General features: G+C 57.2%; 1 protein-coding gene across 1 annotated transcript; it reads left to right on the forward strand.

Moving 5' to 3' along the window:
* Positions 1-3,423: 3,423 nt before the first annotated feature.
* HIF3A (hypoxia inducible factor 3 subunit alpha) lies at positions 3,424-19,624 on the forward strand (the record flags this gene model as incomplete). Its single annotated transcript, XM_083877162.1, has 13 exons — positions 3,424-5,011; positions 6,834-6,970; positions 7,644-7,740; positions 9,356-9,468; positions 10,281-10,465; positions 11,859-11,965; positions 14,079-14,223; positions 14,531-14,655; positions 15,651-15,793; positions 16,640-16,714; positions 17,062-17,324; positions 17,848-17,932; positions 19,604-19,624. Exons 1-13 carry the CDS (start codon positions 4,681-4,683, stop codon positions 19,622-19,624), a joined length of 1,827 nt encoding a protein of 608 aa, XP_083733288.1. The 5' UTR covers positions 3,424-4,680.
* Between the last annotated feature and the right edge of the window lie 1,065 nt (positions 19,625-20,689).

The raw sequence follows: 20,689 nt of genomic DNA on the forward strand, positions 1-20,689 counted from the left end.
AGACCCCAGGAGGGGGCGGGGTCCGGGAATGAGACCCCCGGGGGGGCGGGGTCTGGTTTGGGACCCTCGGGGTGGGCGGGACTCGGTTTGGGGAGGGGTCCCGGGGCTGGAATTCCTGGGGGGGGTCCTGGATCGACCCCCAGGGGGGCGGGACTCGGTTTGGGACCCCCAGGAAGGGGCAGGGTCCGGTTTGGGACCCCTGAAAAGGGGCGTGGTCCGGTTTGGGACCCCCGGGGGGGGTCACGGGGCTGGAATTCCCTCGAGGGGGGCGGGGTCCGGTTGACTTTGGGGGTCCCGGAACAGGAATTTGGGGGGTGGGGGGACTCGGGATCCGCCCTCCTTTGGTTGTCCCAGCGCCGGGACCCCCGGGAGGGGCGGGATTGGGAATTGGGGGGGGGGGGGGGGAGGGTGTCCCAGGGGCGGTTTGGGGGTCCCTGGGACGATTTGGGGGCTCCCGGAGACAATTTTGGGGGTTCCGGGGGCGGTTTGGGGGTCCCAGGGGCGGTTTGGGGGGTCTCAGGGGCGGTTTTGGGGGGTCTCGGGGGCGGTTTGGGGGTCCCAGGGGCGGTTTGGGGGTCCTGGGGGCGGTTTGGGGGCTCCTGGGGACAATTTGGGAGGTCCTGGGGACAATTTGGGGGGTCCTGGGGGCGGTTTTGGGGGTCCCAGGGACAATTTGGGGGTCCCGGGGGCAGTTTGGGGGGTCCTGGAGACAATTTGGGGGTCCCAGGGGCGGTTTGGGGGTCCTGGGGGGACACTGGGGGGTCCTGGGGGGACACTGGGGGGACACTGGGGGATACTGGGGGACACTGGGGGGACACTGGGGGACACTGGGGGACACTGGGGGGACACTGGGGGGACACTGGGGGACACTGGGGGGACACTGGGGGATACTGGGGGACACTGGGGGGACACTGGGGGGACACTGGGGGGACACTGGGGGACACTGGGGGGGACATTGAGGGGACACTGGTGGCCTCGTGTGGGACACGTGTTGGGCACGTGCACACATGTGTGTTGCTGCTTCCTGGTGCTGCCATACTGGTCCCAGTTAGTGCCTGGTACTGGTCCTAGTTAGTGAGTGGTACTGGTCCCAGTCACAGCTTGGTTCTGGTGCCAGTCAGAGTCCAGTGCTGGTCCCAGTCAGAATCTGATACTGGTCCCAGTTAGAGCCCTGTACTGGTCCCAGTCAGTGCCTGGTACTGGTTCCAGTCAGAGCTCTGTACTGGTCCCATTCAGAGTTTGGTGCTGGTCCCAGTCAGACTCTTATACTGGTCCTAGTTAGTGACTGGTGCTGGTCCCAGTCAGTACCTGATACTGGTCCCAGTCCCATTCCGGCGCTGGTCCCAGTCAGAGTCTGGTGCTGGTCCCAGTTAACGCCTCGTACTGGTCCCAGTTAACGCCCTGTACTGGTCCCAGTCAGACTCTTATACTGGTCCCAGTTAACGCCCCATACTGGTCCCAGTCCCATTCCAGTGCTGATCCCAGTGAATGCCCCATGCTGGTCCCAGTCCCATTCCGTTGCTGTTCCCAGTCAGACTCTGATACTGGTCCCAGTCAGACTCTTACACTGGTCCCAGTTAACGCCCCGTACTGGTCCCAGTCCCATTCCAGTGCTGGTCCCATTCAGAGTCTGGTGCTGGTCCCAGTTAGTGCTCTGTACTGGTCCCAGTTAGAGCCCAGTACTGGCTCCAGTCAGACTCTTATACTGGTCCCAGTTAGTGACTGGTGCTGGTCCCAGTTAATGCCCTGTACTGGTCCCAGTCCCATTCCAGTGCTGGTCCCATTCAGAGCCCTGTACTGGTCCCATTCAGAGCCCTGTACTGGTCCCAGTTAATGCCCTGTACTGGTCCCAGTCCCATTCCGGCGCTGATCCCAGTTAGACTCTTATACTGATCCCAGTTAGCGCCTTGTACTGGTCCCAGTCAGTGCTCTGTACCAGTCCCAGTTAATGCCCTGTACTGGTCCCAGTCAGACTCTTATACTGGTCCCATTCAGTGCCCTTTACTGGTCTCAGTCCCATTCCGGTGCTGGTCCCAGTTAATGCCCTGTACTGGCCCCAGTCAGACCCTGATACTGGTCCCAGTCAGACTCTTATACTGGCCCCAGTCAGACCCTGATACTGGTCCCAGTCAGACTCTTATACTGGCCCTATTTAATGCCCTGTACTGGTCCCTCAATGGCCTGTACTGGTCCCAGTCAGAGTCTGGTACCGGTCCCAGTCCCATTCCATTGCTGTTCCCATTTAACGACCCGTACTGGTCCCATTCAGTGCCCTGTACTGGTGCCAGTTAATGCCCTGTACTGGTCCCAGTCAGCGCTCTGTACTGGTCCCAGTCACACTCTTATACTGGTCCCAGTTAACGCCTGGTACTGGTCCCAGTCCCATTCTGGTGCTGATCCCAGTCAGACTCTTATACTGGTGCAAGTCAGACTCTTATACTGGTCCCAGTTAGCGCTCTGTACGGGTCCCAGTTAGTGCCCTGTACTGGTTCCAGTGCTAGTCCCAGTCAGACTCTGTACTGGTCCCAGTTAATGTCCTGTACTGGTCCCAGTCAGACTCTTATACTGGTCCCAGTCAGACCCTGATACTGGTCCCAGTCCCATTCCGTGTCTGTTCCCAGTAGTGCCCTGTACTGGTCCCAGTCAGACTCTGATACTGGTCTCAGTCAGTGCCCTTTACTGGTCCCAGTCCCATTCCGCTGCTGATCCCAGTTGGACTCTGATACTGGTCCCAGTCCGACTCTTATACTGGTCCCATTCAGTGCTCTGTACCAGTCCCAGTCCCATTCCGGTGCTGATCCCATTTAACACCCTGTACTGGTCCCAGTCCCATTCCGGTGCTCGTCCCAGTCAGAGTCTGGTACCGGTCCCATTTAGTGCCTGGTACTGGTTCCGGTGCTGGTCCCAGTCAGACTCTTATACTGGTCCCAGTTAATGCCCTTTACTGGTCCCAGTCCCATTCCAGTGCTGATCCCAGTCAGACTCTGATACTGGTCCCAGTCAGACTCTGATACTGGTCCCAGTCAGAGTCTTATACTGGTCCCAGTTAACGCCCCGTACTGGTCCCAGTCCCATTCCAGTGCTGGTCCCAGTCAGACTCTGATACTGGTCCCAGTCAGAGCTCTGTACTGTTCCCAGTCAGAGTCTTATACTGGTCCCAGTCCCATTCCAGTGCTGATCCCAGTCAGACTCTTATACTGGTCCCAGTTAACACCCTGTACTGGTCCCAGTCCCATTCCAGTGCTGATCCCAGTCGGACTCTGATACTGGTCCCAGTTAATGCCCTGTACTGGTCCCATTCAGAGCCCTATACCGCTCCCAGTCCCATTCCGTGGCTGTTCCCCGCCCATCCCACAGGCCCCGCCCCCTCATTATCATAAATCAGCATGGCCCCGCCCCCGGCTGGGCCCCAGCGCTGCCCCGGCCGCGGCCCCCCGGGCCCCGCGCCAGGAGCTGAGCAGGGAACAGGGAACGGAACAGGGAACAGGGAACAGGGAACGGGAACAGCCCGTCCCGGGAAACGCACGTGCCGCACTGCACGGAGACCAGGGGGACTGGGGGAAAAATGGGGGAAAAATGGGGAAAAAAATCCAGGAAAAATGGGGGGAAATGGGGGGAAAAAAAAACAAAACAAAACAAAACAAAAAACCCAAAAAAACCACAAAAAAAACACACAAAAAAAAACAACAAAAAAAAAAACCACACAAACCAAAAAAAAAAAAAAAAAAAAAAAAAAAAGGGAAAAAATGGGGAAGAAATGGTGGGAAAAAAAAAAAATAAATAAATTTAAAAAAAAAAAAAATGGGGGAAAAATGGGGGGAACATAGGGGAAAAAAAAAAAAAAAAAAAAAGGGAAAAAATGGGGAAGAAATGGTGGGAAAAAACCCCAAACAAACAAACAAACAAACAAACCAGAAAAAATGGGGGAAAAATGGGGGGAACATAGGGAAAAAAAAAAAAAAAAGGGAAAAAATAGGGAAGAAATGGTGGTGGTGGGGGAAAAAAACCCGGAAAATGGGGAAAAAATGGGGGGAAAAACAGGAAAAAAAGGGAAAAATGGGGGGAGAAAAAGGGAAAAAAATTGGGGGGAGGAAACAGGAAAAAAAAGGGGGAGAAATGGGGAAAAAATGGAAAAAAAAAAAAAAAAGGAAAAAAAGGGGGGAAAGGGGGAAAAAATGGGGGAAAAATGGAGAAAAAAACCAGAAAAAATGGGAGGAAAAAAATAGGAAAAATGGGGGAAAAACCAGAAAAAATGGGGGAAAATAAAGGGGAAAAAATGGGGGAAAAAAGGGGGGAATTGGGGATATTCACACGTGCCGCACAGCACGGGCACCGCGGGGGGAGTGGGGGAAAAACAGGGAAAATAGGAGAAAAAAACCCAGGAAAAATGGGGGAAAAGGGAAAATAAATGGGGAAAAATGGGGGGAAAAATGGGGGGAAAAATGGGAGAAAAAAAAAAAAAAAAGGAAAGAAAATGGGAAAAAATGGGGAAGAAATGGTGGGGAAATAAAACCCAGAAAAAATGGGGAAAAATGGGGGGAAAATGGGAGGAAAAATGGAGAAAAAACCCAGGAAAAATGGGGAAAAAAACCAGAAAAAATGGGAAAAAAAAGGAGAAAAAATGGGAAAAAAAAAAAAAAAAAAAAAAAGGAGAAAAAATGGTGAAAAAACCCAGGAAAAATGGAGCAAAAATTGGAAAAAAAAAAAAAAAAAAAGGAAAATGGGGGAAAATGGGAGGAATCCGGGATTTTTTGCACACAGGGGGGATTTTGGGGTTCATTTTGGGATTTTTGGGGTTCATTTTTTTGTGTCCCCCCCAGGCCGACCCCCGAGGGGCGCCGGGAGCGTTCCCGGGACGCGGCGCGGTGTCGTCGGAGCCGCGAGGCCGAGGTGTTCGGGCAGCTGGCGCTGGCTCTGCCCTTCGCCCGCGGGGTCAGCGCCCACCTGGACAAGGCGTCCATCATGAGGCTGACCATCAGCTACCTGAGGGTGCAGCGCCTGCTGGCCGCCGGTGAGGGACACCCCAAATCCACCAGGGACCCCAAAATCCATCCCCAACCCCAAAATCCATCCCAAAATCCATCCCAAAATCCATCCCAAAATCCACCCCAAAATCCATCCCAAAACCATCAGCTACCTGAGGGTGCAGCGCCTGCTGGCCGCCGGTGAGGGACACCCCAAATCCATCCCCAACCCCAAAATCCATCCCAAAATCCACCCCAAATCCATCCCCAACCCCTAAATCCATCCCCAACCCCAACATCCATCCCCAACCCCAAATCCATCAGCTACCTGAGGGTGCAGCGCCTGCTGGCCGCCGGTGAGGACACCCCAAATCCACCAGGGACCCCAAAATCCATCCCAAAATCCATCCCAAAATCCATCCCAAAATCCATCCCAAAATCCATCCTGAACCCCAACATCCATCCCCAACCCCAACATCCATCCCCAACCCCAAATCCATCAGCTACCTGAGGGTGCAGCGCCTGCTGGCCGCCAGTGAGGGACACCCCAAATCCATCCCCAACCCCAAAATCCATCCCCAACCCCAAAATCCATCCCCAACCCCAAAATCCATCCCAAAATCCATCCCAAAATATTCCCCCAAATCCATCAGCTACCTGAGGGTGCAGCGCCTGCTGGCCGCCGGTGAGGGACACCCCAAATCCATCAGGGACCCCAAAATCCATCCCCAACCCCAAAATCCATCCCAAAATCCACCCCAAAATCCATCCCAAAATCCATCCCAAAATATTCCCCCAAATCCATCAGCTACCTGAGGGTGCAGCGCCTGCTGGCCGCCGGTGAGGGACACCCCGAGTTCATTAGGGCACCCCAAAATTGGTGGGACACCCAAATTCCCCCCCTAAATCCATTGGGAACCCCGAAATCCATTGGGACACCCCAAAATCCCCCTCCCAAACCCAGCGGGAAACCCGAAATCACCAAGACCCCTAAAATCCACTGGGAACAGTCCTGAACCCATTGGGAACCCCAAAATCCATCAGGGCATCCCAAAATCCACTGGGAACCCCCAAAATCCCCTCCCAAACCCAGAGAGAACCCCAAAATCAATCGAGACCCCCAAAATCCCCCCCCCAAATCCATCAGGGCACCCCAAAATCCACAGGGAAACCCGAGACCTCTCCCTAAATTCATTGGGAACCCCCCCCCAGATCCATCAGAAACCCCCCAGGGTCATCAAAACCTCCCCTGGGACCCCCCAAAATACCCCCAAGACCCCTCCAGGACCCCCAAAACTCCCCCCACCCTCCCCAGAGCCTCCCCAGACCCCCCCCATTTTTTGGAGGACCTCCCCCCGAGCCCCCAGACCCCTTTGAAATCCCCCCAGACCCCTTGAAAGCCCCCTAAGACCCCCTAAAAGTCCCTGAATAGCCCCACCCAATGGGAGGGATGGGTACAACCTTCCACCCCCCAAGACCCCCGACCCATTTAGGGACCCCCCCGACCCCTCCCATGATTTTGGGGACGCCCCCAGACCCCCTAAAACCCCCCCAGACCCCCCAAAAACCCTCTAAAACCCCCTAAACAGCCCCACCCAAAGGGGAGGGGTGGGTACCACCTTCCACCCCCCCAAGACCCCCGACCCATTTAGGGACCCCCCGACCCCTCCCATGATTTGGGGGACCCCCTGACGCCCCCAGACCCCCCAAAAAAGACCCCAAGACCCCCTAAATGTCCCTAAACAGCCCCACCCAAAGGGGAGGGGTGGGTTTTTCCTTTCACCCCCCAAGACCCCCGACCCATTTAGAGCCCCCCCGACCCCCCCATGATTTTGGGGACCCCCTGACGCCCCCCCAAACCCCCCCCAGGCGCTTGGGCGGCGGCGGCCGAGGCGGTGGATGGATTTTACCTGCAGGCCCTGAGCGGGTTCGTGATGGTGCTGAGCGAGGGCGGCGACATGATTTACCTGTCCGAGAACGTCAGCCGCCTCCTGGGGCTCAGCCAGGTGGGTGGGGGTCCCAAAAACCACCTGGGGGGCCACAAAAATCTGTCAGAGGGAGCCCAAAAATATTCCAGGGGAGATGGAAAAAAATGGGTTTAAAGCGACCCTGAAATTGCTGAAAAAAGGGCCAAAAATTGCTCAAAAAAGGGTAAAAAATCTGTTTTGGGGACCCCAAAAATCACCTGGGGGGTCACAAAAATCTGTCAGAGGGAGCCCAAAAATATTCCAGTGGAGATGGAAAAAAATGGGTTTGGAGCGACACCAAAATTGCTCAAAAAAGGGCCAAAAATTGCTCAAAAAAGGCCAAAAATTGCTCAAAAAAGGGCCAAAAATTGATCAAAAAAGGGTTAAAAATCTGGTTTGGGGGGTTCAAAAAATTTATTGGGGGGGGATCCCAAAAATTTTTCATGGGGGGTCCCAAAAATTTATTTGGGGGGACCCCAAAAATTTATGGAAGGGGTCTCAAAACTCTTAAAAAAACCCCAAAAATCATCTGGGAACCCCCAAATTTTGCCTGGAAGATCCCAAAAATTTATTGGGGGGGGTCCCAAATTTTTCTGGGAGGTCTCAAATTTTTCTGGGAGGTCCTAAATTTTTTTTGGGGGGGTCCCAAATTTTTGGGGGGGGGGTCCCTAAAATTTTGGGGAGGGGTCGGTGACCCCCCGGGCCCCCCCAGCTGGAGCTGATCGGGCACAGCGTGTTCGACTTCGTGCACCCCTGTGACCACGAGGAGCTGCAGGACGTGCTCAGCCCCCGCCAGGGTGAGACCCCTCCCCAAATTAATACCCTGAGACCCCCAAAATATCCCTGAGACCCCTCCCCAGAGCCCCCAAATGTCACTGAGACCCCTCCTCAAATTAATCCTACTGGGACCCCAAAAATAAACCTGAGACCCCTCCCCAGAGCCCCCAAATGTCACTGAGACCCCTCCTCAAATTAATCCTACCAGGATCCCCCTGGGATACCCAAAATCCCTCTGACCCTCCCCTGGGATGCCCAAAAATATCACTGAGACCCCTCCTCAAATTAACACACCTGGGACCCCCCCGGGACCCCCAGAAATATCCCTGAGACCCCCAAAAATACCCCTGAGACCCCCCCTGGGATCCCAAAAAATATCCCTGAGACACCTTCAGGACCCCCAAAAATATCCCTGAGACCCCTCCCCAAATTAACCCCCCCAGGACACCAAAATATCCCTGAGACCCCCCCCCCAGAGTCCCTCAAATGTCACTGAGACCCCTCCCCAAATTAACACCCCTGGGACCCTAAAAATGTCTCTGAGAACCCCAAATCATCCCTGAGACCCCTCCTCAAATTAACCCCCTGGGATCCCCAAAAATATCCCTGAGACCCCCAAATCATCCCTGAGCCCCCGCCAGGGTGAGACCCCCACCCAAATTAACCCCCTGGGACCTCAAAAATATCCCTGAGACCCCCCTGGGATCCCCAAAATATCCCTGAGACCCCTCCCCAAATTAACCCCCTGGGACCCTCAAAAATATCCCTGAGACCCCCCTGGGATCCCCAGAAATATCCCTGAGACCCCCAAAAATATCCCTGAGACCCCTGCCCAAATTAACCCCCCTGGGACCCCCAAATATCCCTGAGCCCAAAAATATCCCTGAGACCCCGCCAGGGTGAGACCCCTCCTCAAATATCCCTGTGACTCCCCTTGACCCCTGTGACCCCCCTGACCCTGTGACCCCTGTGAGCCCCCCATGACCCCTGGTGACCCCGGGTAACCCTCCCTGACCCCCTGTGACCCTCCCAATCCCTGTTGACCCCTTTGATCTCTGTCACCCCCAATCCCTGGGACCCCCCCTGGGACCCCCCAATTCCTGTGACCCCCCCTGACCCCTGGTGACCCTGGTGACCCCCCCGACCCCCTGTGACCCTCCCCAATTCCTGTGACCCCCCGGTGACCTCTGTGACTCCTGGTGACCCCCTTGACCCCCTGTGACCCTCCTCAATCCCTGGGACCCCCCTGTGACCCCCCAATTCCTGTGACCCCCCTTGACACCCGTGACCTTCCTGACCCCTGTGACCCCCCCATGACCTTTGTGACCCCTCGGTGACCCCGGTGACCCCAGGGGGGCCCCTCCAGTGGGGAGGGGAGCACTCCAGCCACAATCCCTGGGACCCCCCTGGGACCCCCCACTTCCTGTGACCCCCCCTGACCCCTGTGACCCCTGGTGACCCCCCCATGACCCCCTGTGACCCCCCAGTGACCCTTCCCAATTCCTGTGACCCCTGTGACCCCTGTGACCCCCCAGGACCCCTGTGACCCTCCCCAATCCCTGTGACCCCTGGTGACCCCTGTGACCCCCCTGACCCCTGGTGACCCCCGGTGACCTCTGTGACCCCTGGTGACCCCGGTGACCCCAGGGGGGCCCCGCCGGGGGCGGGGGGAGCGCTCGGGCCGCAGTTTCTCCCTGCGGATGAAGAGCACGCTGACCGGCAGGGGGCGCTGCCTCAACCTCAAAGCCGCCTCCTGGAAGGTGAAAAGGGGAGGGGGCGTTTGGGGACATTTGGGGACATTTGGGGGGATTGGGGACAGTGGGGACATTGGGGACATTGGGAGGATTGGGGATATTGGGGACATTGAGGGGATTGGAGACACTGGGGAGACATTGGAGGGATTGGGGACATTTGGGGCATTTGGGGACATTGGGGACACTCGGTGATATTGGGGATATTGGGGACTTTGGGGACATTTGGGATATTGGGGATATTGGGGACATTGGGGACATGGGGGGACATTGGGGACATTGAGGAGGATTGGGGACATTTGGGGACATTGGGGGGATTGGGGGATATTGGGGACATTTGGGACATTTGAGGACATTGGGGACATTGGGGGACATTGGGGACGTTTGGGGACATTGGGGACAGTGGAGGGGCATTGGGGACATTTTGGGGCATTTGGGGACATTGGGGGGATTGGGGATATTTGGGGACATTGGGGACATTGGGGACATTGGGGACATTGGGGACAGTGGGGACATTGGGGACATTGGGGACAGTGGGGACATTGGGGACAGTGGGGACATTTGGGGACATTGGGGGATATTGGGGAACTGGGGACACTGGGGACATTGGGGACAGTGGGGACATTGGGGACATCAGGGGGTGGCACCTGAAGGGATTTAAGATTTTTTTTTGGTGTAAATCCCTGGGGATTCCTCAGTAATTTTCAGAGAATTTTTTCGTTAAACCCCCACAAAACTCCTCCAAAATTTTTTTTGCCATTTCCTCCCAAACCCCAGTTTATTCCTGACCTTTTTTCTGACCAAATTGTGACTCCCTGCAGGTTCTGCACTGCACGGGGCACATGAGGAGCTACCCCGGGCCGGGGTCTGCGGAGCCCCCCCTGCGCTGCCTGGTGCTGATCTGTGAGGCCATTCCCCACCCCGGGGCCATCGAGGCCCCCCTGGGCTCGGGCACCGTCCTCACCCGGCACTCCATGGACATGAAGTTCACCTACTGCGATGACAGGTTTGGAGGGGGGAAAAAATGGAAAAAAAAAAAATTTAAAAAAATATTAAAAAATCAAAAAAACCACCCACACCAAAAAAAAAAAAAAAAAAAAAAAACAAAAAAAAAAAAAACCACACACACAAAAAAAAACAAAACAAAAAAACCCAAAAAACAAAAAACAACAAAAAAAAAACCACAAAAACCCCACAAAAAAAACCACAAAAAAACCTCCCCCCAAAAAAACAAAACAAAAACAAAAACAAAAACAAACAACAAAAAAAACCCCAACCAAACAAAAAAAACCCCAGAAAACCAAAAAAAAAAACTCAAAAAAACCCAAAAAGACCCAAAAAAAAACCACTCAAAAAAACCCAAAAACAAAACAAAACAAAAAAACAAAACAAAACCAAACCAAACCAAAAAAACCCCAAAAAAAACCCCCAAACCCCCCCCCCCCAAAAAAAAAAAAAAAAAACACAAAAAACCCCAAAAAATGCCTACTGCGATGACAGGTTGGGAAAAATATTTAAAAAAAAATTCCCCAAAAAAAAAATCACAAAAAAATTTAAAAAAAATACAAAAGAAATCACAAAAAACCCCACAAAAAACCCACAAAAAACCCACAAAAAAACACCACAAAAATCCCACAAAACCACCAAAAAAACCCCCAAACAAACAAACAAAAAACAAACAAACAAACAAAAAAAAAAACCCAAAAAAAACCCCACAAAAAACAAAAACAAGTAAACAAACAAAAACAGAAACAACAAAAAAAACCAACAAAAAAGAACAAAAAAACCCCAAAAAACCCCCAAAAAACCCCCAAAAAACCCAAAAATAACAAAAAAAAACAAAACAAAACCCTCCCCCAAAAAAAAACAACCCAAAAGAACCCCCCCAAAAACCACAAAAAACCCAAAAAAACCACAAAAAACACCCCCCAAAAACCACAAAAAACCCACAAAAAACCCCCCAAAAAACCCCCCCAAAAAACCCCCCAAAAACATCTCAAAACCCCCCCAAAAAAAACCCAAAAACCCAAAAAAACCCCAAAAAAACCTCCCAAAAACCCCCCAAAAAACAAAAAAAAAAAACCAAAAACCCTCAAAACCCCCCCCAAAAAAAAAACAAAAAAACCCCCACAAAACTTTGGTGTTTCCCTGATGATTTTGGGGTGTCTTTTGATAATTTTGGGGTGTCTTTTGATGACTTTGGGGTGTCTATTGATGATTTTGGGGTGTCCATTGATGGTTTTGGGGTGTCTTTTGATAATTCTGGGATGTCTATTGATGGTTTTGGGGTGTCTTTTGATAACTTTGGGCTGTCTTTTGATAATTTTGGGGTGTCTATTGATGATTTTGGGGTATCCCTGGATAATTTTGGGGTGTCCATTGATGATTTTGGGGCGCAGGATCGGGGAGGTGGCCGGGTACCACCCCGAGGAGCTCCTGGGCTGTTCCCTCTACGAGTTCGTCCACGCGCTCGACTCCAACACCCTGAGCCGGAGCGTCCACACCCGTGAGTCACCCCAAAATACACCTGGGGACACCCCAAAACTGCCTCGGGGGCCCAAAATACACCTGGGGATCCCTAAATACACCTGGGGGACCCCAGAATATACCTGGGGGGCCCAAAATATACCTGGGGATCCCTAAATACACCTGGGGGGCCCAAAATATACCTGGGGGGCCCAAAATACACCTGGGGACACCTAAATGCACCTGGGGATCCCTAAATACACCTGGGGGACCCCAGAATACACCTGGGGAACCCTAAATACACCTGGGGGGCCCAAAATACACCTGGGGAGACCCCAAAATACACCTGGGCAACCCTAAATACACCTGGGGGGCCCAAAATACACCTGGGGAACCCAAAATACACCTGGGGACCCCAAAACTGCCTCGGGGGCCCCAAAACACACCTGGGGACACCCCAAAACTGCCTCGGGGGCCCAAAATCCACCTGGGGACCCCAAAATACACCTGGGGAACCCTAAATACACCTGGGGGGCCCAAAATACACCTGGGGAGACCCCAAAATACACCTGGGGAACCCTAAATACACCTGGGGGGCCCAAAATACACCTGGAGGACCCCAGAATACACCTGGGGGGCCCAAAATACACCTGGGCAACCCTAAATACACCTGGGGGGCCCAAAATATACCTGGGGACACCCCAAAATATACCTGGGGATCCCTAAATACACCTGGGGGGCCCAAAATACACCTGGAGGACCCCAGAATACACCTGGGGGGCCCAAAATATACCTGGGGACACCTAAATACACCTGGGGAGACCCCAAAATACACCTGGGGGGCCCAAAATACACCTGGGGAGACCCCAAAATACACCTGGGGAACCCTAAATACACCTGGAGGGCCCAAAATACACCTGGGGACCCCAAAGTCCCCCCCGGAAACCTCATAATCCCCCCAGGACACCCCAAAATCCACCTGGGACACCCCAAACCCCCCCTGGGACACCCCAATATCCCCTCAAAACCCCCCTGAACACCCCAATAACCCCCTTGGGTATCCCAAACCCCCTCTGGGACACCCCAGTAACCCCCCAGATACCCCAAACCCCCCTCAAACACCCCAAATCCCCTCTGAGACACCCTAAACCCTCCCAGGACACCCAAACACCCCCTGGGACACCCCAATAACCCCTTGGGACACCCTAAACCCCCTCTGTGATCCCCCAAACACCCCTGTACCCCCCTCCCAAACACCCCAAATCCTTCCTGGGACACCTCAGAACACCCTGAATCCCCCCCGGGACACCTCAAACACCCCAAATCCCCTCTGAGACACCCTAAACCCTCCCAGGACACCACAAACCCCCTCTGGGACACCCCAATAACCCCTTTGGGACACCCCAAATCCCCCCTGGGTATCCCAAACCCCCTTTAGGACACCCAAACCCCCTTTAGGACACCCCAAACCCCCCCGGCACACCCCAATAACCCCTTGGGACACCCCAAATCCCCTTTGGGACACCCCAAACCCCCTCAAAACCCCCTCGAACATCCCCATACCCCTCCCCAACCACCCCATATCCCCTCTAGGACACCCAAATCCCCCTTTAGGACACCCCAAACCCCATCTGGGACACCCCAAAACCCCTCAAAACCCCCTCGAATATCCCCATACCCTCCCCCCCAAACACCCCAAACCCCCTCTGGGACACCCTAAACCCCCTTTGGGACACCCCAAATCCCCCCTGTGACACCCCAAATCTCCCCCAAACACCCCAAACCCCCTCTGGGACACCCCAATCCCCCCCAAACACCCCAAACCCCCTCTGGGACACCCCAAACACTCCCAGGACACCCCAAATTCCCCCCCTGGGACACCCCAAACACTCTCAAAACCCCACTGAACATCCCTATACGCCCCCCCCAAACACCCCATATCCCCTCTAGGACACCCCATATCCCACCCTGGGACACCCCAAACCCCCTTTGGGACACCCCAAACCTCCTCCAGGACCCCCCAAACCCCCTTTGGGACACCCCAAACCCCCCCTGTGACCCCCTAACCCCCCCAAACGCTCCAAAGCCCCTCTGTGACCCCTCAAACCCCCCCCAAACCCCCCAAACACCCCCCGTGACCCCCCAAATTGCAGTTCTGAGCAAGGGGCAGGCTGTGACCAGCCAGTACCGGTTCCTGGCCAAGCGCGGGGGGTTCCTGTGGGCGCAGACCCAGGCCACCGTCATGGGCGGGGGGCGCGCGGCCCCCGAGGGCATCGTCTGCCTGCACTTTGTGCTCAGGTGACATTGGGGACACTGGGGACAGTGGGGACAGTGGGGACAGTGGGGTCATGGGGGACATTGGGGACATTTGGGACATTTTGGGGGGTCACAGGTGACACTGGGGAGGTCCCAGGTGACATTTGGGGGGGGGGTCTCACAAGGGGGGCGTGGCCACACTGGGGAAGACCCTCAATGGACCCCCAAATCCCCCCCCCCCAAAAATCCCAAAATCCCACCCCCCTCAAACCTCCCCTCCCCGGGGGGTCTTTGGGGACCCCCCAAGCCCTCCCTGGGGGAGGGTCTCGGCCTGACGCCCCCTCCCCAGCCGCGTGGAGCAGCGAGGGCTCGTCCTGTCCCTGGAGCAAACCCAGCGCCGGGATTTGGGGGGGGGTCGCCGCCCACCGCCCCCCGCCCCCGCCCCGCCGGATGCTGTGCTGGACCTGAGCCTGGGTGAGGACTGGGAGGGACTGGGAGGGAACTGGGGGGGAACTGGGAGGGACTGGGATGGACTGGGATGGGACTGGGAGGGGATTGGGGGGGACTGGGAGGGACTGGGATGGACTGGGAGGGACTGGGGGGGACTGGGAGGGGACTGGGGGGGACTGGGAGGGACTGGGAGGGACTGGGGGGGACTGGGAGGGGACTGGGGGGGACTGGGAGGGGATTGGGGGGGACTGGGAGGGAACTGGGAGGGACTGGGGGGGATTTGGGGGGACTGGGATGGACTGGGAGGGGATTGGGGGGCACTGGGAGGGACTGGGAGGGGATTGGGAGGGACTGGGAGGGGACTGGGAGGGACTGGGAGGGACTGGGAGGGACTGGGGGGAACTGGTTTAGACTGGGAACGGACTGGGTTATACTGGGAGGACGCTGCAGTTCCCAAATTCGCCACCAGGGGGAGCTTGGGGAGATATTGGGAGTTCATTGAGGGGACTGGGAGGGGATTGGGAGGGGATTGGGGGGGATTGGGAGGGACTGGGAGGGACTTTGGGGCACCCCCGGGGGTCCCAGGGTGGGATTTCTGAGGGTCCTGGGGGTCCCAGGATGGGATTTCTGGGGGTCCCACCATTCTATCCCCCACACGGGTGGGGGTCCCGGGGGTCCTGGGGGTCCTGGGATGGGATTTCCAGGGGTCTCACCCTCCTGTCCCCCCCAGGGGTGGGGGTCCCGGGGGTTCTGGGTTGGTTTTGGGTGGTCCTGGGGGTCCCAGGATGGGATTTCTGGGGGTCTCACCATTGTATCCCCCCAGGGGTGGGGGTCCCGGGGGTCCTGGGGGTCCTGGGATAATCTGGGGATTTTTTCTGGGGGTCCTGGGATAATTTTGAGGATTTTTCCGGGGGTCTCACGCTCCTGTCCCCCCCAGGGTTGGGGGTCCCGGAGGTCCTGGGGGTCCTGGGATAATTTTGGGGATTTTTCCGGGGGTCCCACCATTCTATCTCCCCCAGGGGTGGGGGTCCCGGGGGTCCTGGCCTTCGTGCGCCCCTCGCACGTCCCCGAGTCGGTCCTGCAGAGGGACCCCCGGCGTTTCTGCTCCCCGGAGCTCGTCCGGCTCCTCGCCCCCATCTTCGACCCCCCCCCGGGGACCCCCGCCCCCCCCCGGCGGCCCCGCAGCCCCTCCCCGGTGAGTGGGGGGGCGGGGGAGGGGTCCTGACACAAATTTTGGGGGTTTTTGGGGGGTCTGGGGGAGTTTGGGATTGTTTGGGGGGGATATTTGGGGTCTGGGGGGTTTTGGGGAGGGGCTTGGGGGTCTGGGGGGATTTTGGGGTGGGTTCTGGGGGTCTCTGGGGGGTTTTGGGGGGTCTTGGAATTTTTTGGGGGGATATTTGGGGTCTGGGGGGTTTTGGGGGATCTAGGGGTCTCTGAGGTGTCTGGGGGGGTTTGGGGGGTCTGGGGGTGGATTTGGGGGGGTCTTGGAATTGTTTGGGGGGGATATTTGGGGTCTGGGGGGTTTTGGGGAGGGGCTTGGGGGTCTGGGGGGATTTTGGGGTGGGTTCTGGGGGTCTCTGGGGGGTTTTGGGGGGTCTTGGAATTTTTTGGGGGGATATTTGGGGTCTGGGGGGTTTTGGGGGATCTAGGGGTCTCTGAGGTGTCTGGGGGGGTTTGGGGGGTCTGGGGGGGTTTTGGGGGGGTCTTGGAATTGTTTGGGGGGGATATTTGGGGTCTGGGGGGTTTTGGGGGATCTGGGGGTCTCTGAGGTGTCTGGGGGAGTTTTGGGGGGTCCTGGGAGGATTTTGGGGGGTCTCTGGGGGTGGATTTGGAGGTGTCTGGGTGGGTTTTTTGGGGGGGGGGGGTTGGGGTCTGGGGGTCTCTGGGGGGAGTTTCGGGGTCTGGGGGGTCTCTGGGGGTTTTTTTGGGGTCTGGGGGTCTCTGGGGGGGGTCTGGGGGGTCTCTGGGGTCTGGGGGGCTCTGGGGGTCCATGTCTGTGCCCCCCCAGCCCCCCGGGGACAAAGTGGTGCTGCAGGTGCAGAAGATTTTCGGGGGGAGCCGCGGCCCCGGCCCCGCCCTGCAGGTGAGAGGGACCCCCCACCCCAAATCCCGACCCCAAAAATGGGGGGAGACCCCAAATCCCGGCCCCAAAAATGGGGGGAGACCCCTAATTCTGACCCCATAAATGGGGAGAGACCCCTAATTCTGACCCCAAAAATGGGAGGAGACCCCAAATTCTGACCCCAAATCCCGACCCCAAAAATGGGGGGAGACCCCCAAATCCTGCCCCATAAGTGACCCCGGCCTTGGGGACATCCCAAATGTCCCCGAATGTCCCCGAATGTCCCCAAATGTCCCCGAATGTCCCCAAATGTCCCCAAATGTCCCCAATGTCCCCAAATGTCCCCAATGTCCCCAATGTCCCCGCAGACGTCCCCCCTGGACCTGGCCATGTTGGCCCCCTACATCCCCATGGACGGCGATTTCCAGCTGGGCGGGGCCGAGCCCCAAAGGGGGCGTGGCTTGAGACGCACAGGCCCCGCCCACAAGGCCGAGGCCCCGCCCACAAGGCCCCGCGCCCGCAGTTTCCCAGGACGAGGCTCCGCCCCCTCCCGGCCTGGCCACGCCCTCCCGCGCTGGGGGAGCGACCCCGCCCTCGGCCACGCCCCGACACCACGCCCTGCTAGAAAGAGGTGGGCGGGGCTTGGGTGTGGTTATGGGCGTGGCTTTTAAGTGGGGCAGGGCTTTGAAGGGGCGGGGCTTGTTTTGGGGGGGTGGGTGTGGCTTGAAAAGGGCGTGGCTGGGAGGTGGGAGGGTGTGGCCAGGGTGTGGCTACTGGATTGTGGACGTGGCTTGTAAAGGTGCGGTCAGGGTGTGGCTATGGGAGGTGTGGATGTGGGCGTGGCCATGGGGTTGTAGGCGTGGCTATGGGGGCTGTGGGTGTGGCTTTGTGTTGTGGGTGTGGCTTTGGGTTGTGGGTGTGGCTGTGTGGGTGTGGTCGTGGGCGTGGCCTGTATGGGTGTGGCGGTGTGGGCATGGCCTGTGAGGGTGTGGCCATGGGCGTGGCCCGTGTGGGTGTGTCTGTGGGTGTGTCTGTGTGGATGTGTCTATGGGCGTGGCCTGTGTGGGTGTGGCTGTGGGCGTGGCCCGTGTGGGTGTGTCTGTGGGTGTGTCTGTGTGGGTGTGGCCATGGGCGTGGCCTGACGCGTTTCCCAGGCCGAGGGAGCCCAGCCCGGAGGACCCCGGGGCCCCCCTGAAACGGCCCGAGCTGGACCCACAACTGCTGCCCCCCCTCGGGCTGGTACGGGGACATGGGGGACAGGGGGGACACTGGGGTGACACTGGGGGACACTGGGGACACTGGGAGGGATTGGGGGACACTAGGGGACACTGGGAGGGGTCAGGGGGACACTGGGGGACACTGGGGGACACTGGGTGGGGTTGGGGGTCACTGGGGGACACTGGGGGACACTGAGAGGAGTTGGGGGTCACTGGGGTGACACTGGGGGACACTGAGAGGAGTTGGGGACACTGGGGTGACACTGGGCAGGGTGAGGGGATACTGGGAGGGGTCAAGGGGACACTGGGCGGGGTCAGGGGGACACTGGGTGGGGACTGGGGGGACACTGGGGGACACTGGGAGGGGTCAAGGGGACACTAGGGGGAAACTGGGGGACACTGGGGGATACTGGGGGATACTGGGAGGGGTCACAGGGACACTGGGGGACACTGGGAGGGGTCACGGGGACACTGGGGGGACACTGGGGGACACTGGGTGGGGTTGGGGGTCACTGAGGGGACACTGGGAGGGGTCAAGGGGACACTGGGGGACACTGGGGGACACTGGGGGACACTGGGAGGGGTCAGGGGGACACTGGGGGGACACTGGGAGACACTGGGAAGAGTTGGGGGACACTGGGGGACACTGGGGGACACTTGGAGGGGTCAAGGGGACACTGGGGGACACTGGAGTGGACACGGGGACACTGTGAGGACACTGGAGGACACTGGGGGGACACTGGGAGGGGTCAGGGGATACTGGGAGGGGTCAAGGGGACACTGGGGGACACTGGGGGACACTGGGCGTGGTCAGGGGGACACTGAGTTGACACTGGGGTGACACTGGGTGACACTGGGCAGGGTCAGGGGGACACTGAGGGACACTGGGTGGGGTCAAGGGCACACTGGGCGGGGTCAGGGGACACTGGGTGGGGTCAGGGGACACCAGGGAGGTGACACACCATGGGGGGGGTGGGTGACAGCCTGTCCTGTCCCCGTTTGTCACCTCCCCATGTCCCCCCCCCCACCAGGGGCTGTTGCTGAGCGGGGACCCCCCAGGACTGAGGGGGCAGGAGCAGCCCCTGGGTGAGAGGAGACCCCAAAAATGGGGAGGGGGACCCTAAAAATGGGGAGGGGGACCCCAAAAATGGGGAGGGGGATCCTAAAAATGAGGAGGGGGACCCCAAAAATAGGGAGAGGGACCCCAAAAATGGGGAGGGGGACCCCAAAAATGGGGAGGGGGACCCCAAAAATAGGGAGGGGGATCCCAAAAATGGGGAGGGGGACCCCAAAAATAGGGAGGGGGACCCCAAAAATGAGGAGGGGGATCCCAAAAAATGAGGAGGGGGATCCCAAAAATAAGAGGGTCCCCAAAAATGGGGGTCCCAAAACCCAAAATGAGCCCAGATTTTTTTTTGGGGGGGGAGGGGGTTGGAAACCTGGGGAGACCCCAAAATTTGGGTGAGGGGGGACCCCAAAATTAGGAGAGGGGGGTTAGGGGGACCCCAAAATTGGGTGGGGGGGACATGGGGACACCCCAAAATTGAGGTGGGAGGGGCAAAAATAAATTTGGGGTCCCCCTCCAATAATAGGATGAGGGGGACCCCAAATTTAAAGGAAGAACCAGAAGGGACCCCCCCAAAAATTTGGGGAGGGGGGACACCCCAATAATTTTTGGTTTTCTCCCCCCCAGTGCTCCTGGCTGATGGTTTGACCCCCCAAAATCCCTTGGGGGGTCCCCAAATTCTGGAGAGCAACTGAAGAAAGGGGGGGACCCCCCAAAAAAAACCAGCAAAGACCCCCCACCTTGAGACCCCAAAATTTGGGGAAATCCCCCCCCAAAAAAATTAAATTTTTTCAAAAGCCATGACTAGACCCCCCCAAAAAATTTGGGGTGTTTCCCCCTCCCTGAAAACCCCAAATTTATTCCCCCCCAAAAATGGGGACCCCCCCTCCCCTCAGGGACCCCCCACCCCAATTTATAACCCCCCAAAAACCCCCAAATTCCAAATTTTGGGGACCCCCCCCCCCATCCTACCTCGGTCTATCCCCCCCCCCCAAAAAAAAATTTTTGGTGCTTTTGGGGGTCTCAACCCCAAAATTTGGTGCTTTTAGGGGTCCCACTCCCCAAATTTGGTGCTTTGGGGGGTCTCACCCCCAAACTTTGGTGCTTTGGGGGGGTCTCACCCCAAAATTTGGTGTTTTTGGGGGTCTCACTCCTCAAAATTTGGTGCTTTGGGGGGTCCCAACACCCAAATTTGGTGCTTTTGGGGGTCTCAACCCCCAAATTTGGTGCTTTTAGGGGTCCCACTCCCCAAATTTGGTGCTTTTAGGGGTCTCACCCCCAAAATTTGGTGCTGTTGGGGGGTCTCACCCCCAAAATTTGGTGCTTTGGGGGGTCTCACCCCCCAAAATTTGGTGCTTTGGGGGGTCTCACCCCCAAAATTTGGTGCTGGGGACCCCTCCCCCCACTCGGTGCTGGGCTGGAAAAGCCCCTTCCCCAAAATCTGGGACCACCCCCCCCAAAATTCACCCCAAAATCCTCCTGAGACCCCCCAAAAAAAACCCCAAAAGCCACAAGAGACCCTCAGGAGCCCCCTGGGACCCCCCAAGACTCCCCAAAATCCCCTCAGGACCCCCGAGAGCCCCTCAGGAGCCCCCTGGCACCCCCAAAATTCCCCTAAAATTCCCCAGGACCCCCCAAAATCCCCCCAGGACCCCTCAGAGCCCCTCAGGAGCCCCCCAAGACCCTCCAAACCCCACTGAGACCCTCAAGACC

The sequence above is a fragment of the Zosterops lateralis genome (genome assembly GCF_965231275.1).
Source record: "Zosterops lateralis genome assembly, chromosome: 23".
Classification (NCBI taxonomy): domain Eukaryota; kingdom Metazoa; phylum Chordata; class Aves; order Passeriformes; family Zosteropidae; genus Zosterops; species Zosterops lateralis.